This window comes from Artemia franciscana, chromosome 14, assembly GCF_032884065.1.
Source record: "Artemia franciscana chromosome 14, ASM3288406v1, whole genome shotgun sequence".
NCBI classification, from domain to species: Eukaryota; Metazoa; Arthropoda; class Branchiopoda; order Anostraca; family Artemiidae; genus Artemia; species Artemia franciscana.
In genome coordinates, this window is record NC_088876.1 from 30,058,815 (window position 1) to 30,077,130 (window position 18,316).

Genomic DNA, 18,316 nt, shown 5'->3' on the forward strand with positions numbered 1-18,316 from the left:
TTACTCCCCCACAATCCCTGGGGGAGGGGCTGCAAGTTACAAACTTTGACCAGTGTTTACATATAGTAATGGTTATTAGGAAGTGTACAGACGTTTTCAGGGGGATTTTATTTTGTTTGGGGGTGGGGCTGAGGGGGGGCTATGTTGGGGGATCTTTCCTTGGAGGAATCTGTCACGGGGGAAGAAAAATTCAATGACAAGGGCGCAGGATTCTCTAGCATTACTATAAGAAAACAATGAAAAATAAACATGGAAACATTTTTTCAAATGAAAGGAAGAAGTAGCATTGAAACTTAAAACGAACAGAGATTATTACGCATATGAGGGGTTCTAAAAATACTTTAGCATAAAGAGCGAGGTATTTAGGAGGAGATAAATACCTTGCTCTTTATGCTAAAGTATTTTTAGTAATTTCAACTATAAATAGGGTCATTCATATAGGGGTCATTCTTAAAGAATTGGGACAAAACTTACGATTTAGTGTAAAGAGCGAGGTATTAACGAGGGTACAAACCCCCTCGTATACATAATAAAAATATAAGGTTATGAAAGTTTGTTACGTAAGTTAATTCTTAAGTTACGTATATTTTTTACTAATAAAAACGTTCATTAAAAATTAAAAGTTCTAGTTGCCTTTTTAAGTAACCGAAAAATTGGAGGGCAACTAGGCCTCCTTCTCCACCCCTTATTTCTCAAAATCGTCTGATCAAAACTAAGAGAAAGCCATTTAGCCAAAAAAAGAATTAATATACAAATTTCATTTTAATAATTTATGTGCGGAGAGCCAAAACCAAACATGCATTAATTCAAAAACGTTCAGAAATTAAACAAAAAAAAATAATTTTTTTAGCTGAAAGTAAGGAGCGACATTAAAACTTAAAACGAACAGAAATTACTCCGTATATGAAATGAGTTGTCCCCTCCACAATCCCTCGCTCTTTACGCTAAAGTTTGACTCTTTGCCACAATTCTACTTTTTAAAACAATTAAAAGCTTTAGCGTAAAGAGCGAGGGATTGTGGAGGGGACAACTCATTTCATATACGGAGTAATTTCTGTTCGTTTTAAGTTTTAATGTTGCTCCTTACTTTCAACTAAAAAATTAGTTTTTTTTTATTTAATTGTAAATAAAACTAAAATTAGCAGACCCTGTAAAAACAAAATTTGGTTGAAATACAGATAAACTTCTTAAAATAAATCAACAGAAACCGTTTTTTTTAATAAAGAAAAATAAACCAAATTTCATTAATATAGAAGTTACTTATACATTTAGTTGGTCCTGTGTAACATGGACAATCCTGTCAGCACATACTATGATTACGAAAAAATTGCTATAAAAATTGCTCATATTTTTATAGTATCCTGTATGAATAGGTAATCATAAATTTTTATTTATAATATATAAGTATCATAAATTTTTATTTGTATCCGATATGACAAGGTAAGAAATATATTTTTATAGTATCCGGTATGAATAGGTAATCATAAATTGTTATTTATAATATATAAGTATCAAAAATTTTTATTTGTATCCGATATGAAAAGGTAAGAAATTCCGTAATTTCTCGTTTTAACATAAAAGTTTCCGAATCATGACTGTTCAGAACCAAGGATAGGGAAATGAAAACACCCCTGACATTAGTCAGAAGGACCTCTCTTTTTAAGTAAAGTGATAAAAAGTAACCCGGGAATATGTTTTTGTGCCCCTTCCCCTTCACTGAAAATGTTCCTCAGACCACCTTCCCACTTAAAGATTGGGTATACGCCTATAAAGTAGACTGATATTGTTCTTTTTTCATGTGTTCTTTGGAGAATACTTTGTTTCCTGGCCATAAAAAGAGTTTTCATTATTTCAAAAAATAAAAAATCAAGAAAAAAGAGTATATGGTAAAAAGTACAGAAAATTAGCTCACATTATTAGATTGGACTGCATTTTGAGATTCTTCCACATTCTGGTCTATAGGTCTAGCTGTAGTTGTAGGTTTTGTCCTTCTGTATATAACTTTGGTTCGTCTAGTTAGGAGTGATGGCAATTTTGTTGTTGATGCTGGAAGAGCATCTGTAATGCCTGTGGCCTCTGTTGTTGTTCTTGTTGGTTTAGTTCGTCTGAAGAGAGGACGGGTTACCCTCCTGGACGGGATATCAGTTGTAGAAACAACCTCCTGCTCCATCTTTTCAGGAACAACAGTACTGACTTCAGTAATTGGTATAGCTGAATTTTCAGTGTTGAAAGAATTATTTTCCTTTAGAAGTTCAATATTTGAGACCTCTGTAGGTAGGGCTACTTCGATAAGAGCCGGCTGGGTAGTAGTCGTGGACGAGATTGGTCGTCTTACGAATTTTCGAGTGACTTTTTGTGTTTCTGATAGATCAGTTGCTGGTGCCTCCGTCGTTGTAGTGGTGCGTATTCTTTTGCGGATAACAATCTTCTTACGTCTATAAAAAAAAATTAACAGTGATTTGATTAATTAGAATAATTCATCAATAGATTATATTTAATTAATTAATAATAAAAATCAACAATAATTTTCACAATTGAATTTAAAATTTAAACGTTTTTTATTATTATTCTACCTGAACGTCTATGATAATCAGCTTATTTATCTCAAACGTGTACCCTTTTACTGAAGATTGCGCCACCTTTCATTGTTCTTTCTGGCATCCGTATCTCAGATATAGGTTTATTCGTCATAAGGGATATCGAAAATGTGGGAATTATGTTGAAATTTGCTAGTTAAACAAAGACAATAAAGTTTGTAGAGCGAATCTCAAAGACTCTATATTATGTAGATTAAACTATGCTTATGACTTTTTTGTTTTAAGTAAAGGAGGTTTAGTAATTCCAAAAAACACAGGAAGCAAAATTTGAAAAATCTCAAACACCCTTGTGTAAGTTCGTTCATTTCAAAGAGTTAAATTTAAACCACGATCCTTTCCCTCAATCTTACCAATGCTTATGAATCGAATCTAAGTAGCATTCATCATGCTGTACTTGAAACAGGCATAAATAAAATATAAATAAATAAGATATATAAATAATCCATTTAACATTTAATCGCGACAGCAAAAATAAACTGAAATACCACTCCTACTACTAACAACTTACCTCAGCACCAAGCCACCTTAGGCCAACACAGCTACACACGTTCCTCCTCCATCCCAATCTATTCAAAAGCCTCCCTCTTTACACCCTCCCAGGAAGTTCCCATTTCCTTTAAATGTTTCTTTATGACATCCTCCCGCCCCAGACAAGAATGACCTGCTATCTGTTTAGCCTTAGACGGTTGGCTGAAAAGGACAATTTGACAATCTGTCATTTTTCATCTGCAGAACGTGTCCTAGCTATCTCAACATTTCTTTCATTATAGCCCTAGAAAGCAGGATTGAACCACATTTTTCGTAGAGCCTACTGTTTGAAATACGGTCAGTCAGCCCAATACTCAGAAAAATCCGTTACCTATAAATTGAAACACATGAGGCCACAGGAAGGTTTATCTAAAACATGCATGCACACTGGTTTTTTAAGTAGGGGGACACTTTCGGAGTTGGAATAAATCCGAGGAACATAAAACAGGTAAACTAGAAAAATAAATTAAAATTATGGAAATAGTATAGGGGGGAGGAGGACATGAAGATGCGCCCGACCCAAAGTACAGTCTATATAATTTAAAATTTCTAAATAATACTCAATTTTCCTATTGATTCTAATCAAAGGGATCTCGCTCTACAATGTCTGGTAGATGTCTTATAGCATCATGCAAAACATGCGGTCAAGTTCTGCTATGTCACGTCTCTTCGTGCCACGTGTGCCGCATTTCTGCCGCAAGTGGCGTGTGCCACCTGACGTTAAAAATTTTGGAATTTGACTGACCCCTAGTTCAAAATCTATCAGTCTTGTTTACTTCAGAATCCACTGAAGAATATCTAAACTGTATCGCTGAGACACTTCAAGAGCGTAGAGTTTAGTTATATGCATTTTAGCATTAGAGTAAGCTGCTTTAGACTCCAGAGTTTTGAATTGGCGACAATAAGGCACGACAGCACCGATAGTACATTGAAAGTCTGAGCAAAAAATACACACTGGCACCTTTTGCAAGATCCTACTAGGACAGTTAAAAAATTCTACTATTGAAAAAATGAGTAATTCGAAGAAAAACCAAACGCCATACTAACTGAGCTAGTGTCATCATGTTGACAAATTTGACAAGTGTTACTGATGGACGAATAAACCCCCTTTAACTAATCTTTCCCAGTCATAACTGAAAACGAAACATAATTCAGTTCCTCTCCTGAAAAAGAAGGAATTCAGAACAGAAAAATGTACCTTTTTGGTGCTTCAGATATCTTCGAAATATCCGTTGTCGCGCTTTGACCAGTAGTAGATGGGGCGGTAAACTCTTCTCTTAAAAACGTAGCTTCTGTGACTGCCTGTGTAAGTAGTTGAGTACTACTTGGCTCAACTGGTATTGCTGGAGCTGACGTGAAGAATGAGCCATCTGATTCATGCTGCAAGGCACCTGTGTCATGGTTAATTTCTGGCTGGATATTTTGATTTTCAATGTCTGTGAATATCATCGGACTGTTTTGAAATAAATTCTTCTCTTCTTTGTGGTCTTCAGTAGAGAAGTTTTCTTGGTTATCATTCAACTTGCTTTTTTGCTCTTCTTCCTGAATTTGTTTCGGTTCTTCATCCGGCAGAGAGTGCAGCATGTGAGGGTTTTGCTGCGAGTTAATCTTTTGTCCAAAAGCTGAAGAATCAAATTCAAAACTTTGACTATCTTCTTCTGATGTTTTTAAAGACTGATCAGCAAATTTATCATCAAACTCATTTTGTTCAGGCTCTGGATTGACTTCATAATCAAGATTAATGAGGCTCACCGTGGTAGTTGGTTCTTTTTCGTCTTCTTCTTCCTGAGAAAATATGTTTCCTTCAGGTACTTGTTTAGGATCTTCAAACTGGTCTGATCCAAATGAACTCACTCCAGAAGAAGGTGTCGGGCGACCAAAGAAATCGAATGATTGAGGCGGCTGAAAATTTTGTTGCCATTTTGGACTGGGTCCATCTTGAATAAGAGTCTGTGTCTGTTGAGGGAGATTCTGTTGAGGCCTCACTGGAACAAAATCTTGCTCCTGAAATGGAGCTATGGGTCTAAATAATTGTTCGTCGGTTGGAGGGATTTGGGACTGCTCGTTTCTGAAATTACTGTCTCTGCTCTGATTTTCCTCCTGGAATTGAGGCGGAGATGGTTCAAATCTATCATTATCAAATACTTCCTCATCATTTTCCTCTTCAGACTCATTTTCTTCGGTGGCTAAATCTTCATCTTCATTATCCTCTTCAGATTCAGGAAAGAATTGCTGTTGAGCAACATTAACTGGAAACGAAGGACCTTGGGATAATTCTTGAGCAGGTTTATTGGAATCAAATCGTTCTTCTGAGTTTTCGAAAGCTGGTCTTTGTGGAACTTGAGCGAAAACTCTTGGATCTTTTGGTTCTTCCCGAACATTAGATGGTACTCTGAAATTATCATCAAATACAGAGTTATCAAATGGCCGACCATTAGTGCCGCCATCTTGACGGAGCGCTTCTTCTACTGTCTAAAATGAAAAAGATAATTAAAAGATCAATTTTATTTATGCTGAACACCTAATCCCAAGTACTTAATAGCCCTGAATACGGAATACTTGACTATAACAGATTACTGGTCAGAATCCAATACATATAAATATATTGCAAAATATGAAATACCATCTATGTGTTTAGGCCAAATAGAATTTAAATTATAACGAACTACAATTTAAAGTGAATAAAGTCTAAAAGGTCCCTAAGCTAAGGAGAAAACAAGCAATTGGCAAAACAACATGAGACTGTACAATTAAAGCAAGAGAATGACACGTAACAGTTTTTTTTATAATTTCTTTTTAATATTGTTCTGAGCTTGGAAAGATCTGGATTGGTAGTTCCTTTTTTCATAAAGCAAAGATCTGTAAAATATAACTTAAACCCATCTGTAATTCTTCACGAAGTTTTATTTTAGTATATTCTTTATTTTATTTGTTCAATTCTGCGGTTGTTCTTTATTTGTTTCGTTTGTTTCATTCTGTGCTAATAAACAATTAGCGCAATAGCAAATCAAAATTTAGAATGAATAAAGTCTAAAATGTGTCGGAAGAAGGGCCAAAATGGCGAATGGGTTATCAAATTAACAGAAATAAGTAGGAAAATATAAAATTGAAACAATAAAGCAAAGCTAAAAATCTTAGGTTATCCCAAAACCTTTGGAACAATTACAGAGAAAATTTGATCTATTTATTAAATACTATTTTAGGATTTAAATTAATGACAGAAAGAAAGAACACAACAATAATATTTGTGGAGGCAGGTCATATACTGGAATTTACCTGGAGGAGGGAAGAGTAATTATAAAACACACCGAGAACAAAATTATATGAAAATACGTTCAACTGATATTTACGAACAAGTCCAGGAAGGAGGCTCATTCCTGACCAGGCACGTACAGTGAAAGTGTACCTTAATATAAAAAACCTTAATACCAAATATGGTTGTCAGGCTGCTCAAATATTCAAGATATGTTTTTTAGTAGTTTTGAGGGATTTTGGTTTACCCAATTTTGAAAGATTTTGATTGGGTTGATAGTTTAAGGGAATTATTACAATAAATCATTTACAACAAATATTACATAATAAATCATTACAATAAACCAGGAAAGCCTAGCACTTGGTCTTGTTTATCTGAGATCCTTTCAATAAAAGCAATATAAAAAATCAAGGCTTAAATTTTTGAAATCTAACCAATTTAACATATTCAGCCCAAAAATTATCCTTAGAATGTTGAGAGTCTGATTAATATGTTTTTACTCCTAAAAATTTGCGACAAGATTAAAAATGTTCTACTTAAAGATATTTAGCACCTTAGTAGTACGGATAAGACCCAGAAGAAAACTGCACACTAGTTTAAACTATGAAAACGTCAAAATCAAAACTACTACAGTGGGTTTAATGATAGCATTTAAATAGAGACTGCAAGTAATTTGCCTGGGAAAATTCCCCTTTGAATTTTATGCCATTTTTAAAGAGGAGTGAATTTTTATTAAATAATAAAATAAATATATTAAATATACACTTAAATATATATTTAAATATATATTCAAATATAAATATATTAAATCAATATAATAATTAATATTGTTAGAAAGCTAATATGGAGTAATCGAGGATATATTTTGCTCATAATTCAAGGATTCTGGGGAAACTTTTCTATACAAACTTTCTAAGGCAGTAATTTGAAATAAATATTCATGTATTTAAACCAGTTTTTCTGGCAACAATTAAGTCCGTCATGAAAGAAGCTAAAACACGCCACGATACATATGAAAGAATTTCTGACAGCATTAATGTTGCTAAAACCAAATGTTGCTTGTTACAGCTAAATGTTGTTAGCAACATTAATGTTGCTAATGTTGCAAATTATGGAGTAATTGAGGATATATTTTGCTCATAGTTCAAGAATTCTAGGGAAACTTTCCTATACAATTTCAAAGGCAGTGTATTCTTGTATTTAAACCAGTTTTTATGACAACAAACAAGCCCACAGTGAAAGAATTTAAAATACGCCACGTAAGTTTTTTTTATTTTTAAGAGTAGAATTTATAAGCTTTTTTTTGAAATGGTAAGAAATACTGTGAGCTAGTGCTTTGCCTTGGGGATAAATTTCCAATAGAGTTTCTAATAGAACCGAATAAAAATTTAAGCAAGAAGCATATGCGCCATACCAGGAATGTTCAAGGAAGTTCTGTCTGTAGCACATCTTTTTCTGGTCCTATATCTCTACATATTCAGATACTACACACTTATAGTCTCCAAGGACACAATGCAACTTTTACATGGCAATCTTTTAATGTTTATAAATATTATATGAAGTTAAACAAAAATTTATTCGAATTTAGAATAGTCTATGTGAATTTTATAGCCGATTGAGATCTAGAATATTTTCTAAGGGCTTCCTTTCGAAATTTGAAGTTTCCTCAAGGTAACCCCTCAAAGTGGTACTTTTCCCCCTATGGGTAAAAGAATCAAAGTTTCGTTTCGACCAAATACAAATTAAATAACATGCTCTTGGCTTATAAAGCTCGATTTTCCCAAATTAAATATTAAGCTATCTAAATTGTTAAATGACCATAATCTTTGATTGGATCATTTTGTAACACAGGCAAGAAAAATACAAATTATGTCTCAATTTGTAGGAAATTTAATAAGTATATTTTATACAAGTAAATATATTTACTTATAAATATATTTACTTATAAATATATTTACTTATTTATATAAGTATATTTTACTATTTATATAAGTATATTTTAATAAGTATAAAATAAGTATATTTTATATTTTAATATTGAAGCTACTCTCTGGTTTCGTCGATATGAGAATATACATCTCAATAGTATCTATACACCCTATAGGCAAGTGTGTATTCTCCTGATGAGCCCTTGTGTTGGGTTGTCGCCTCTGAATTATTTGTCTTTTTAATTGTTTTTTATATTTGGTAAATGACGACATACTTACTTACGATACGACTGCCTGTCCATGGATTATTCTTTATGGTTGATTGTGTATGGCTATGCTGTTTCACCTATGTAATTGTATGGATGAGTAGGGTTAAGACCTCATTCAAGTACTGATCTATATTAATTACTAAAGTAGGAAAACAGTCATCCTTTCTCCTTCTGTCTTTCTTTTTTGTTTACATGTTTTTGTTGTTTTTGTTTGTTTGTTTTTTTTCGTTTTTCTTTTTATGGTGTATGTTCATTTCTGTGTTTGTGCTGTTGCATTGGTGATTTCTCATGTTGTTGCATTGCATTGGTCATTACAAAAATAAAACATTAAAGATAATATATTGATTCAATACTTATCCTTTAAGATATTCGCTGCTCCAGTTGTTTTAGGTAAATCCTGCATTACATATTCTAAAATAAAAATTCCTATATATATATATATATATATATATATATATATATATATATATATATATATATATATATATATATATATATATATATATATATATATATATATATATATATATATATATATATATATATATATATATATATATGTCTGTGTGTGTGTACACATATATATGTGTATATATGTAAAATATAATTGCCTATTTGTATTGAACTATTGAAAGTGTTTATGGTTTTCCATTTCATTATCATTGGATAAAAATTTAAATAGACACTTAAATTTTCTTACCTCTACTGGCTTAGCAAGCCTGACATCCCCGTTTGGCAGAGGAGTTTCAGTTGTAGCACTTTTCAAGAAGGTGATCCCTCGAACAGGAATGGAGACACGAGTATACCCTTTTGGTAAGGGAAGCGAAGCAGGAGCAACAAATACAGCAGGAGGTTGACCACTTATCTGGTTGGTAATGTAAGGAATATCAACGGTTGAATAGCCTCGTGGAGGTGGCGCTACAGGGGGTGCTAAGAAAACTTTTTCGGCCATACCTTTCTGCAGCTCGGACAGAACATCTGGTACCTGAAATATGCAACAAACATATATTGAAATAATTCACTAAACCAGTTATCTAACATTCCACATTAGCACAGCCATCGGGAGGGGTTACAGGCTTGCGCCCCTTTTCTCATTGGGTGCTAAATATTATACAGAAGGAGTCTGGAAAATGCATTTTCCGTACCCTTCCCCTGCCCCATCCAAATGGGTTCACATTCTGTGGAATTGGAATCAGGCTCCATATAGAAAACCTACTGCTATTGTCGATTACTTCTTTTCTGTTATAGTAATGATCATCATTTTACTTAAGAGTTTAACAAAAGCCTGGGCCATATCCAGAATTTTTTCGGGGGGGGGGGGGGGTTAAAACATATTTTTCCTTTTTTGGAGGGGTGGGTTAAAAAAAAGCATAAAAAAACGCACCAGAAATTTGCTTATATTAATTTTTGTTACGTTTTTACTAGTCGGACAAACATTTCGGGGGGATTCACCCCCCCTAACTCCCCCCAAGATACGGGCTTGAAAACAGCTATCTGTTTATGGCTGTTATTGGAGATCGCTTTTATAGAGCTATTAAAGATTTTTGACACAGCTATTAATGTATAAAAATTTATAAAATTATAAAATGCTCAGAACCTTTTTTATGCGTGTTTTGTCTATAATTGAACGTTTCTGACACCAGTCGGATTAAGATTTTTTTATATATATTTTGTCAGATTCTAAAAACAAAGCGCTTAGTTGTCTCTCAACTCACACAAAAATTACGCACAAATAAGGAATATTACCAAATATAATAAAAACGATTCATTTGTCTTAGATACAAAGTAAGATGGACACATGTATTGACTTATGCATTTCGAGATTTCCCTATACATTCTAAACAGCGTTGATGTATGTAAATAAATAGAGACTCTAGCGCGGTAGAATAAAAACCAAAATAAATCTGGATTCGGAATTCTTCAACGATATTTATACAAACTTGATCGAGCTTGCCTCTAACTGGCTATGTAACGCTCGCAAAGTGATGGTAAAGGTAAAGCATATTATGCTAAAATGCTGATATATATATATATATATATATATATATATATATATATATATATATATATATATATATATATATATATATATATATATATATATATATATATATATATATATATATATATATATATATATATATATATATATATATGTTTGTTCACTCTTTTCAAGGAGGCACACTCGTGCCTCTATAAAGAGGCGACACACGACAATGTTAAGCGATCTTCGGTTCCAGTGGTCGCAGACGGATGGGGAGGGATGCATTTCGTAGCCCGAGCTCCAACTAAGAAACCTGCAAAATTTCATCCCCCTCCAACTTTTTCTTCATGGGGAAAATCTGGCCGAAAGTTTCGACCTGTCAACCCAAGCCCCCCTTTAACGTTGTCCGACCGGGCTGAAATTCACAAGTTAAGGTCCCCTAGGGCCCAGGAGCTTATCCGCGAAATTTCAGCTTGATCCGATAACTCCTTCCCTGTTTTCCAGAAACCACGCATAGCCACTTAAAATTCATTTACTTTTTTTTCCTAGACGCCTACAGGTCACATCCGACATCGGATCTGGGTGTACGAAGACTCATTCGATGCGGAATTCTCCGAGTAAGTGCCCATGAAAGTTTCGTAGGAAAATCTTAACCCCCCGAAAGTTTCGACCCTCCAACCCCCCACCCCTTTTAACGTTGTCCGATCGGGCTGAAATTCACAAGTTAAGGTCCCCTAGGCCCAGGAGCTTATCCGCGAAATTTCAGCTTGATCCGATAACTCCTTCCCTGTTTTCCAGAAACCACCCATTAGCTATTTAATTAACGGATTTAAGAGCCCATGTTAATTTGAAATTTTTAAAATCTATTGAGAAGTTATATTTACACACATGCAAGTTATTAGCACAGTTGGTAGAGCGTGAGACTTTTAACTCACGGGTCAAGGGTTCAAGTCCCTTACGGGCGGTTTTTTTTCACAACATCAAAAAAATTTTGATAACACCTGGACAGCTTATCATTTGAGAGATAACAGAATATTAGCTTCTTATGAGCAAAAGAAATATTTCGGTCATTCTATCTATTTTTTTTTCTATTTTATACAATGATTTAAAAGCAGGGGGGGGTTCCTCTCCTAATTCCTGTACGAGGAGTACAGGAATTAATAAATTACATCCACCATGGATTGTAGAAAAACGCACAGAAATAATATGAAAAAAACTTCGTTTTCTTAAAGAGTTAAAGAGGCTGCGTCCCAAAGTCGAACCTTAAAACGTACAGGAATTAGAAGAGGCAGTTGGGGGGCTGCCGCCCCCCAAACCCCCAGCTTTTAAAGACTCTTTAGTACAGGTTTTTTTTTGGGGGGGGGGGACTTCATTGTTACTAATTACTAGTTTCGGCGCAATGGTTCTCCTGTCCTCTTGTGTTTAACATTTTTCGAAGTTATTCCATTATTCATTCATTTCAATTTTTTGTTAATTAAAAGAGGGCCTTTCCGAAGCCAAGAGCTGGGGGTTAGCAAAAAAACAAAAAACCTGTACAAAAGAGTCTTTAAAAGCTGGGGGTTTGGGGGGCGGCAGCCCCCCAACTGCCTCTTCTAATTCCTGTACGTTTTAAGGTTCGACTTTGGGACGCAGCCTCTTTAACTCTTTAAGAAAACGAAGTTTTTTTCATATTATTAAAGGGTAAGAACACTCCTTACCCACCTCCTAAATAAATTTATGTTTATGTCACAGTTTTCTTGAACTCTTCTTCTTTTGTTTGTTCCTATATTGTACAGTAAATCACATAAATCATTTATATATATATATATATATATATATATATATATATATATATATATATATATATATATATATATATATATATATATATATATATATATATATATATATATATATATATATATATATATATATATATATATATATATAACCATAATAAATTTTAAGCATAATAGGAGGGTGTCTTCAGACCCAGTCTTCCGCGAAAATCCAATATTTTACTATGTCACCCATCCTTTTTGAGTAGTTCACTCTTTTTAAAAAATTAGAACGTCCCTTACTCCCCCTCCTGAATAAATTTATGTTTATGTCCCAGTTCTCTTGAACTTTTGTTCTTTTTTTTAGTTCCTACATTTTATAATAAATCACATAAAAAAAAGTCTTTTAAAATACCCGTTAGGATTATTTCTTTTAGGTCTAATATCATTAAGCCACTCATTTGTCTGCAATGGAAGTCGTTGGAAATGGCATCACTAATTGTGGGTTCATACAAACAATAGGGTACTTACCTGCTGAAATCTCTCACCAGGAACAACTAGATTCACACGATCTCCAGGCTGAACCACAAGCTGACTTCGTGGTCGCTAAAAGGAAAAAACAATTGTTAAGCCTGACCTCATAACGCTATTTTGAACTTTTTATATTCTGGCTTGCAATAATCTGGCAACGGTTCTAAGATCAAAGATTAAATTAAGTTAGCTTTTAAAAGCACTGATTGCAAAACAAATGAACTAGATTTCGAAGATACATTGTATACGAAATACTGACCGTATTTTAAATAGTAGACTGTTCGAAAAAGTGGTTCTATTCCGCATTCTAGGGTCGTAATAAGAGAAAGGTTTAAGTGGCTAGAGCACATTCTGTAGACGAAGGATGACAGGTTTCTAAAGATACTCTTTTTGGGGCCAGTTATCAAGTTCCAAACATAAGCAGGTTGTCTCCGGACATAATAGAAGGAGGTCACAAGGAGAAATTAATGAAAACTGAAACTTTTTGAGAGGGTGTAAAGAGGGAGGCTTTGAATAGGTAAAGATAGAGGAGGAGCATACGTAGCTATGTTGGCCACAGTCGGCTTGATGCTGAATTGAGTTGTCAGTAGTGGCAGTACCAGTATTCTTACATGACATTTGCTGCTAGTATACGCTATCTAGCATGATCAAGGCCCCATGGAACCACTGTAATAATTAAACTTTCATTGGAATCAGCTTCTTTCTTTGCAAGGTGTAGTTTTGTAGGTGGCTCAACTTGATTATACAAAACCTGAGAGTAAATTCAGCTTCTGGATTCGACCGAGTGCACACTAAGGTGTTAAAAGCAATTGCTTCGTCTATCATAGAGCCTCTTACTTACTTAATCAATTTGTCTCTTCAGATGGGTACTTTCGTGGAGAGGCTAAAGAAAGCAAGAATTGTTCCTTTGCACAAAAGGAGGTTCTCGAGCTGATCTTGCGAATTATAGACAATTTCCATTCTTTCTGTTTTTTAAAGGTTTTCAAAAAGCCCATGCAGCCGCAGCTGCTTCAGTTTCTAGATAAAAAAGGGTTTCTCAGTGCTCATCAGTTTGGGTTTAGACCAGGACAGTCCACCCAAGATGCACTAACGGCTTTGAGTTTGTAGATCAACAAATTTCTGGATTCTGACCTTCTACCTGCATCGGTATTGCTTGATATGAGAAAAACATTTGATAATATGTACCACCGTTTTTTCCTCGGTAAACTGGAGCACATAGGAATAAGAGGTGAAACTCTGGATTGGTTCAGATCGTACTTGAGGGACAGCAGGATTTATTTGGTTGGAGATCCAGGAAATAATGTAACGGTCAATAGTGATCATTATCAATATTCAGTATTAGGATCACTACTGTTCTTGATTCATATTAACTATCTGAGTAGCGTATTAAACCCGACACGCACTATTCTTCGCTGCTGTAAGCTACGTCACGATGAAGCTTCTTTTCAGCCTGTGGATGATGATTGGCTTGTGGCTGTTGCAGATGGTACCACAGTAGGCTGTTGTGAAAGGGATAAAACAGCGCTCATTTCCAAGCTTAGGGCTCTTCTCGAGGAGACGTATCTCCGGATGGATTCTAACCGTCTTGTGATTAACTTCGATAAATCTTGGGTTTATTTTTTTGCCGGGTAGGAAGCGTCCATCCGGAGATATGTGGTATCGAAACATCTAGAGGTTTGATCAGTCGGCAAGAAAAGCGTTTTACAAAATACCTGGGAGTCCTGCTTGATGAGAACTTGTCATTCCTGGATAATACTTAAGCAGTAGAGCTGAAGATATCCCGGGATCTTGGAATACAGCTACCCACGCTCCTCCTCCAACCTAATCTATTTAAAGCCTCCCTCTTTACACCCTCCCAGGAAGTTTCCATTTCCGCCGCACGAAACACTGGTCTTGCAATAAAATGCTCTTATCAAGCCCCATATACAGTACTGTGCAAAGATCTGGTAATCGACTTTTAAATCTCACCTGCAAAAGCTCAATTTGATTCACAAGCAAAAAGCTCAATTCACAAGCAAAAGCTCAATTTGATTCACATTTGAAATTAATTGGAAAAATGAAGAATATTTGTAAATGAAGTCACTCCATCATCAGTCATGCTTGAGCTTTGTCTTCAAGTTTCTAGCTGGTAAACTCCCGTCTGCATTAAAAAAAAATGTTCGACCAATCACGGACGAGCATAATGTAAATACCCGATCATCATCGAACCTGCGAATACCCTTTTCTCCGACTGTAAGATCGGATTTCGCTCCGAATGTAACTTGTGCAAGGTTATGAAACCTACTTCCAGAAGGACTGAGAGGTGGGAGCTCCCTCGCTTCATTTCAAAGAAGTGTAAAAAATCAGTTATTAGTATTGGAAAAGACTACTTAATTAATTTTGCTAAAATGACCTTTATGTAAAGTTAAATATAAATATATAGAAATAAAGTAATTTTTTTATTGGTATAATGATGATGCGGTTTCCCCTGAGGCAAATGCCAGGATGATAATTGGTATTTTTGTTTGATAAATTAGAGGTAAGGTGGTTTCTGAGAGTAGAAGCAGTGACCACGATGTGTGTTATGTTTATAAGGTAGCGATTGAGGATGTCGGCGTCCAGGAATGGACTGAGTATTTAAGAAAAGCTTAATTCAGTTAGTCTGTGCAATAATAGTATACATTGCCAAATGGCTCACAACACGCCTGTTTTTTAGCCAAGAAGTTAAATGAATGAACACCCGGGGAAAAAATTCTCAGTAAGACTAGTTTAAAGGAACTTCAAAGAAACATTAGGGTTTATATACTTTAATGCTCCCTAATACCCTAAAAAAATTTAATGAATGAACAATCCGGGAAGAAACTCTCAGTAAGACTATTTTTCAATGAATTGCAGAGCAACATTAGGGTTTATATACCTCGTGAACAGAGGCACACCTGCAGTATTTTTATGGGGGGCAACACGGGGCGCTATTGAAGTAGGTACTATTCAAGTAGTAGTGACGAAAAGTGAGTATTTAACAAACACGCTACTTTGGGAATTTAAAAACATTACACAAGACATTATAAACAATTAACAAACATTAAACAATCATAAATATAAGCGCTGGTGCTTGTCTTTTACTAAAATTGTCAGCAATGAGCTGCTGTAGACGACAATAGTATAGCGTAAAGAAGCTTTCATGTGGGCGAAGGTCAATGTTGCATGCACTCGGCTTTTTTCAGCCAGATTCACTACTAAAGCTGCAGTACATATTCCCCTCTACTTTCCCCAACCCCAACACCCAAAACAGAATGCTGAAGCTCATAATTAAACCAAGGTCTATTCTAATAGCCCCGCCTATCCCTCTATTCATTTCCTCATAATGTTGAAAAGATTTTGACCCTGTAAGATTTAATTTGTTACATTAAACTTTTAATGTACGTGATTTATTGAAGAATCATTTAAGATTTTTTTACTAAATTGATTTATTTGTGGGTTAACCGGTTTACATTAGTAAATAGCATTAATATAACCGGGCCACAAAAAGCCGAAACAAAATCATAGGCAGCGCGATAGCGCTGTCTACGCATAGATACAGGATAAGTCGAGTATTGCCACAGATTGTGTACCATTATATTGTGACATATTCCCCACAATTCAATATTTCAAATTTGAGATATTTCAAATTAATTATTTGAAATATCTCAAATTTGACATATTTAAATATTTCAAATTTTGAGGGACAGTATTTAAAATTTGAAAACATTCGAAAAATAAAGCTATAATTATTAACTTATCCTTTTGCCATTGTTTTACAAAGAATATCCAGAAAATCTAAACAATTGTTGGCAATGCTGGGAAAAGTGATTTTTCGACAAGCCTACAGCTGTAACTTTGACCGAAAGGTCGAGAGATTATAGGGTTATAGGATTTATTAGTTCCAGATGTATCAATTCAACAGGCCATTGCTATGTATAACTTAAGTTTCTTATTTGAGAAGGACCTGAACTTGCTGGAAAATAGGAAATATAATAAGCATGATTCCGATTGAGTAATCCCTTTGAGTTATACCTTATGTGAACGGAGTTGAATAAACGCTGTTGACCTAATATTTGTGTTTCACAGAAAGAATGACATATTTTGAGTTTCCTGTAACTTATTTCTGTAAGAGCTTTTCTTAGAAGGAAGCTTACAGCATCTACGTTTTGGGAATAAAAAAAAAACTGAAGCATATCTAAATTCATGTTTATTATATGCATTTAAAAGTCTCATTTTAAACTAGAATTCTATTTGCAAGTTTTTTGTCATCTGTACCAAGTAGTTTTTTGGTAACCCGAGAAGCGACTCGGGCCAACAATAATTAAAACTCTAAAATAAGGAATTTCGAGAACAATTAATCGATCAAAGAGTTTGACTTTTTGTGCTGATTCCAAATATATCAAATCTATTCAGTTTAACGTTACTAATCGAAAGATTTGAGCCTGAGAAAATTCGTTTCCTTTTCCAAAAGAGGGGAAAATCTCCCAGAATTACAGGAAATATAAAGCATTTCAGGAGTACTGATACCTCAAAAAATTTATGATTACGAAGAATTTTTTTTTACGGCGATTCCCTCAATAAGCATATATTATTAATTTTCTTCAAGATGGAGGTGTTTTTATCATAATAGGTAATGTTTTCTTCAGATTTCTTTGGTTGTTACGTAATATTGGATTGCATACTTATGTTAAGGATGAAGCATTCTCGCGTGACTTGTTAGAGGTCAGGGCCCGCCAGTAAAGTGGGGAATATCCGGTTGTGACTGATAACGGCACACCCATGGGTGCTAAGAATAAGGGTACACACGCGAGTGTTACTCAATGCCAGAAACATTTTAGTGTTATGCAATGGCGGTGCACACGTGGGATCTTGCGCAATGACGATGCACACGTAGGATGCTACACAATACTTCAGGAAATTTTTCCTTCAGGATTTCATTTTTCTTTCAATGCATTTTCTCTTCGAGATTTAATTTTCTTCAAGATTTTTTTCTTCCTCGAGACAATCCCTTCAAGATTTTTTTACTCAGAGAACCTTTATGTTATTAAAGCTTTTTGTCCACTTTAAGAATCGAAACAGATTTCCCCCCACGGAACTGTGTGCTGGCCAAAAAAGCAATTCCTAATATTATGATTCGGGGAATGTTTTCTAACGGGAACGTTATGAAGAACTTATGGATTACGTGTTTCCCTACTATTGTCTCCGAGCCGCGTAACTATCCGGCAAAGCTATTGGTATTCGATATATTGGACATACCTGCGAGCTACATTGTATTAATTAAAATCTTGGCATTAGCAAAACCACATTTTAAATTGCCTAAAGTATTGTGCTTTATGCAGCAAAAGTCTCATTGCTTATAATAGTAATAATAAGAAAATGACCCTTCACAATACGTTTTTTCACTAGTACAGGAAACATGCTAACGAAGAAAAAAGAGACACTTTTACTAGATAGGATAGGTTAAGTATT

The 18,316-nt window shown here is 34.7% G+C and overlaps 1 protein-coding gene across 1 annotated transcript in view; it reads right to left on the bottom strand.

The window, feature by feature from the left end:
* LOC136035556 (uncharacterized) overlaps positions 1-18,316 on the bottom strand; it is an 88,616-nt gene that overhangs the window by 17,796 nt on the left and 52,504 nt on the right. Inside the window, exons 5-8 of the mRNA XM_065717424.1 lie at positions 12,848-12,922; positions 9,276-9,560; positions 4,324-5,597; positions 1,913-2,435 (exon numbers count right to left, since the gene is read on the bottom strand). Of these exons, the coding sequence (XP_065573496.1) occupies positions 1,913-2,435; positions 4,324-5,597; positions 9,276-9,560; positions 12,848-12,922 (2,157 nt within the window). The remainder of the gene's footprint in view (positions 1-1,912; positions 2,436-4,323; positions 5,598-9,275; positions 9,561-12,847; positions 12,923-18,316) is intronic.